General features: G+C 30.5%; 1 protein-coding gene across 1 annotated transcript in view; it reads right to left on the bottom strand.

The window, feature by feature from the left end:
- Window positions 1-1,454: 1,454 nt before the first annotated feature.
- LOC117124325 (acetyl-coenzyme A synthetase, cytoplasmic-like) overlaps window positions 1,455-5,740 on the bottom strand; it is a 41,830-nt gene continuing 37,544 nt past the window's right edge. Inside the window, exon 14 of the mRNA XM_033270528.1 lies at window positions 1,455-3,954. Within this exon, the coding sequence (XP_033126419.1) occupies window positions 3,755-3,954 (200 nt within the window). The 3' untranslated portion in view covers window positions 1,455-3,754. The remainder of the gene's footprint in view (window positions 3,955-5,740) is intronic.

Genomic DNA, 5,740 nt, shown 5'->3' with positions numbered 1-5,740 from the left:
TTAGGGGATCTATCCAGTCTACAGCTTTATCTCTCTATTTGACTTATTGCCGTTTTGACTAGAAAGCTCTTAAGTTAATCCCCTTGACACTATTTTACCAGAACGGCAATGGACCAAAACTCTAATAAGACAAAACGGCAATTAACCAAAACGGGAATATAAAAAAAAAAAAAAAAAAAAAAAGAGAAAAAAAAAAAAAAAAAAAAAAAAAAAAAAAATTAAAAAAATTAAAAATAATAAAAAGATTGGGGGAAACACCATATAAGAGCAGTAAAAATTCACATAAATTGAACTTTAAAATACAGAAAAAATCATGACAATAATAATAAAAAAACTAATTAAAATAATAAATTATAACAATATAGGCCTAACATACAAATTCAATAATGATAAAAAAAAAATTGTTTGCCCTCCTCACCCGCCATTAACTAACTGAAAAAATATGGGCGGAAAAAACAAAAAAAACTTGAAAAAAGTATTTTTTTAAAAGTTTTTTTTTCAAATAAAAAAATGTGATTGAATTTATCTTTATTTTTTTCTAGCTGCCCTACAAATTAGTCTAAAGTTGTTGTCTGATGTAAGATATTGCCATTCTAGGCCTCTGTGTGTTATTTTAATTCCATCTCCATCTTAAAAAAAAAAAACTCTTTCCAACCGCCCCTATTTTTCATTTTAAAAAAAGATGGGCAAACAATTAATTCTTTTAGGCCTTATCTTGATTTTAAAACTACGTATTGATATAACATACATTTACCACATCTAGAATTTTGTATTTTATTGGATCCATACAAACAAGATATTAAGCTACTTGAAGATGTTCAGCGACGAGCTACATAATTGGTTCGATCAGTTCGATGTATAAAAGATATACACTGCATACTAATACCCATCAACTTTCAAATTCAATTTGGAATAAAGCACACTGTAATAATATTATTATTAATACCGCTGCCTACTGGTTTCTAGTTATAGGAAGGTGAAAGTCATAGCCTAAAGCCATAGGTATGTGATGTGCATGTCAGTGCAAAGATTAAGATCCCGTTGGAAGCTGCCAAAATAGGGGATGAATGTCCTTGGCTGGGATAATAACATGTTATACTATAGGTATTGTGCCATTGCCTTATTTATTTTAAAATAAAAAATAATAATACAATATTATTTCATTTATCGTGTTTGTAACTGGCAAGAGGTTTAGAGATGATCACTTGATGTGTTGGGCTTTAACCCAAGTATCTCTAGTCACGTTCCTGGTCAATATGTATCTTTTTCTGTGACAAATTTTGAATTACTAATGGTTTTTTTTTTCACTCTCTACGAGGTCCTTGGTCCCAGCCTCTCAATTGGCACCAACACTGATTAAAGGGTCTGTTGGGCAACTTCCTACTAGCAAGCCAGTGTCCACCACTGCCACAAGAAGAATATCCAAAACTGAAATAAAGATTACTGAACTAAACTGAAGTTTGAAGTAGTTTATTTAAACCAACAAATTGTATCACCAAAAGGTCATCAGCCCTATTACAATTTTTGAACATATTATTTGCCTATATAATTCCAGAAAATTATTGCAGAATTATCGAAGTAAAAATTTATACATACAGTTACAATTAGGGCTATTACATAATCAACACACACAATTTTTATGCTGTATATGAATACATAATAAATAGTTCATTGAATATACATGTAGAAAATATATCCATAAGTCTAATAATTATAATAAGCAAACTGAAATATTTATATTATGCATGAACTCGGTTGTGCCTTCATTGTAAATGGCAGTTGGAGTGGTTAATTACAAGTTGAGTTTAGCACAAACGTTTAGATACTGTTCAGGAAAATTAACTTTGGTTGAAAAGAAAAAAAAACACAAAAAAACACTACTTCTCCCTGAATTTTAAGATTTTGACAAAAAGATACAAGTTTGTATGTTTGCTTTAAAGCCAGGCTCAGGATACAATGATTTTGACACAAAAAGCATATTTCAACAAAAAAAACTTTGAGATACAGATTTTTGAATATTTAAAAACTGACGGAAAGGGTAAAAAAAAGGTGGTTATGTCTCCTTTTCCTCCAGTTTTTTGTGTCTTAGAAAATCAGTTGTACAACATATCAAAAAACGTTTTCTCTCTGGAGTCTGACTTTAAGCAAAATCACCTTAGGCCTTCAATTAATACTACTATTTCCTTTAAAGGCCATATACCAATTGATATTGATTACAGTACCTTTCACAATTGATTCTAAAAATGGCTACATTAAACATGAATTAAATAACTGTTAGCGATCACATGATAATCAAAATAGTTACACCATGTTACGTCTTTGTTGGATAACAAGTGTTACAATGTAAACTTAGCTGAAAAATGTCATGTACACGCATCAGGTAAGTAAACTTAACTCTAAGGTACCATCATCAAATATAAATACCCAGCCATATACCAATTGATATTGATTACAGTACCTTTCACAATAGATTCTAAAAAATGGCTACATTAAACATTAATTAAACAACTGTAAGCGCTCACATGATAATCAAAATAGTCACACATTGTTACATCTTTATTGAATAACAAGTGTTACCCTGTAAACTTAGCTTAAAAATGTCATGAAGATGCATCAGGTAAGTAAATATGGTACCATCACCAAATATACATAACCAAATATAAATACACAGCCACTATTACTTGGCTTTGAAACCTATGTTACTGTCAAAAGTACATTAATATATTATATTTAGTATTAAAAAAACTCTATCCACTTTATTTCACTTTCAAGGTTCCAATCTTAATTAAATGAATCGATCAAATCAAACTATATAAAATATTTAGGGAATTAATTATATAATAATATGGTAGACTTATATAGCACTTAAGGACAACAAGTCCTCTAAGCACTTCACAATATTCATATATAGATTTGATTTTTAGTTGCATTTATTCTATATATATTGATATTGTTATTTTACTTTAATTTTATATTAAGATTTAACTGTGCACCCAGGACAAGAAAGGCCAGCCTATTTGAATGATTGGGCCACCCACCTTGGTTAAAATATAGTGAATAAATAAATACCAACACATGCATCCAAAAATTTCAAGAGAGTAAGAAGAAAATGTGTGGTACAAAGCAGTAGCGATTGGTTAGACCAAAAAAAAAAAAAAAAAAAAAAAAAATACAGAAATAGATGCAGTATTTATCCATGTTTCTCTTTTCATCAGAGCTTGAAATTTAGAAGAATATTCGATACTGTAGTCAGTTTTACATTTTTAAAGTGAAATAAAGTGGATATAGTTATTCATAATAAAAATAAAATAATGTATTATCAGTTTTGCATTTTAAATGTCAAAGTACTGGGATGTAAAATTATGGAATAATGCCCCAGGCTTCTATTAGTATATGTTCCATTCAAATCAACAGGGCAATAAAGACTGGCAAAAACAAATTCTAGTAACAAATAAACATTTAAAAATTATAAAAAAATGTGATGCTTGGAAATTAAATTCCTTCCTTAATACAAATCAAATTATTGTGTTTAATAGGCATGGCAAACAACATATTTGAGAGACTTAAAAATGGAAAAACTAAACACTATATTTAAAACATAAAATTTGCTACTAAAAAGTCAATTTATTACAAGACAGAACAATACCACAACATGATTGGTCCCTTTATCCCAATGTATCAAATTACATTCAATTCAAAATCTAATCGAAATCTTAATTTGAATGATTCTGTTTACTTGTAACAGTATCAATATTTAATTTGTTGTAGGTCGATTTGCAAACAGAACCTCGATCACTGATGAATCTGCCATTGTTGATACGTCTCCAAAATCATGATCATTTCTTGCTATCTTGCGTAGAATACGGCGCATTATTTTGCCAGAGCGAGTCTTGGGTAGACCAGGAGCATTCTGGATGACTTCTGGTTGTGCAAATGCACCAATCTTTGTACGAACTGAAAACAAGATAATGTTGCAAAAGTTGAAAAGAAGAAACTAAAAGAATTATTAAAAAAAATATCTACTACAAAATATACATAGAAAACTATATAAAAGCAATGAAAAACAACGGTAATCAAAGGTTTCATTTATTTACTTGACCTCACCATATACCAATACAACATGCAAATACATAACAACATGGTCAGGAGAACTTAAGCAAATATTTATTGCAACTCAGTTCTGCTTCAGTCAGTTTCCTCTCGTACAAAATATACTACAGTATAACCATGACCTGTATCAAATATTTACTGTAGTAAAAAAGCACAGACAAATAATAATAATTAAAAAAGTAATTAAATAATATTAGTTTAAGAATAAGTCCACAAGTTATTCAGGCGGGAATCAAATCCACAACATCAGATAACTGGTGTGGCACAATAACTTCAGGTAGAATTGTGCACTTCTGGAAGAAAGCATGAAACTTTGCATAGTGATACTATGACACCTAAAGATCATTAAAAAAAAATAGACCCCAAAGGATAACGCCTCCTAATGGCCACCATCTTGAAATCCAATATGGCCGCCAAAATAATTGATTTTAGCCAATAGGCCTACATTCATATCTACAGCACATGCCATTGCCAACTGAAGATCATTACCCATGTTTTCAATATCAAGGAGTGTAATGCAATCATCAGAAATTATGTCAGATGGCACCGCCATATTGGATTTCAAGATGGCTGCCAAATTAATGATAATAGCACTGTCAATCAAAGACCATTGCACATGTTTTCGATAGCAGGGACTACCATACAGCCATCAGAAATTATGTCAGAAGACCACCATATAAAATTTCAAAATGGCCGCCATCTTGAAATTTAATATGACCGCCAAAATAATTAATTTTAGCCTATGTAATCATATTTACAGCACATATCACACCAATTGAATACCATATAGATCAGCTTGTGAGTTAATCCAATAAAACCTACTGGAAAGTGTTCGGCATAGTACAAGAATGGCCACAACCAGACATTCTTAATGGTGGAAATAATATTTCCACTCCTTGCCAGAGTATTATTAGCTGATGCAGTAAAACTTAAGTAGGATATATAGACCGACCAGGAAATAGGTGTGCTATTTATAGTACAAAAGAGTACTCAATGTTAAAAAAAGGTTTCCTGTTTTTTTGTGTGAACACGGAAGCAAACTTTTTAAATTCACGTTTCTACAATGAGTCTTTTGGCTTTATTAGTATTTCAAATGCATCAAGAGTCAATCAGTTAATTGATGGGATAAGGCTTTTTATTATCGGCACGCATTTATGATGTAACCTTACAAAACAAAAACATAAACAAATAATGTGTTTCACCTTACACAATAGATAAACTGACGAAAACATTCAGTTGGAAAACTAGGAGGAAAAATACAACAGAAAATACTGGGACAAGATAGCTGGGGGGGGGGAATAGCAGTTGGAAAACAGCCTCAAGAAATAGCCTGGAAAAATAGCTGGATGGAAAAGAAATCTTCTAGTGGAAAAAATCTGAGGCGAAAAAAAGGTGGCAAGTGCCATAGTGGTATTTTCTTTGAATTAAAACTTAAAACCTCTTCGATTTTGAGTCTACACATGTAAATATTGAAAGGAAAAGAAACAGAAAAGAAAATTAAAGAAAAATAAAGAACGGAAAGGAAAAGAAAAAATTGGAAAGGAAAAGAAATAAAAAAGAATAGAAAATGAATATAATTGAGAAAGTGAAAAGAAATAAAAGAAAAATCAAGAAAAATTAAGAAAAATAT

This window comes from Anneissia japonica, unplaced genomic scaffold (genome assembly GCF_011630105.1).
Source record: "Anneissia japonica isolate Jap-2015-1 unplaced genomic scaffold, ASM1163010v1 scaffold750_len1593409_cov174, whole genome shotgun sequence".
NCBI lineage: Eukaryota > Metazoa > Echinodermata > Crinoidea > Comatulida > Comatulidae > Anneissia > Anneissia japonica.
Note: the sequence above shows the minus strand (reverse complement) of the source record. Positions and strands in the feature narration are given on the sequence as shown.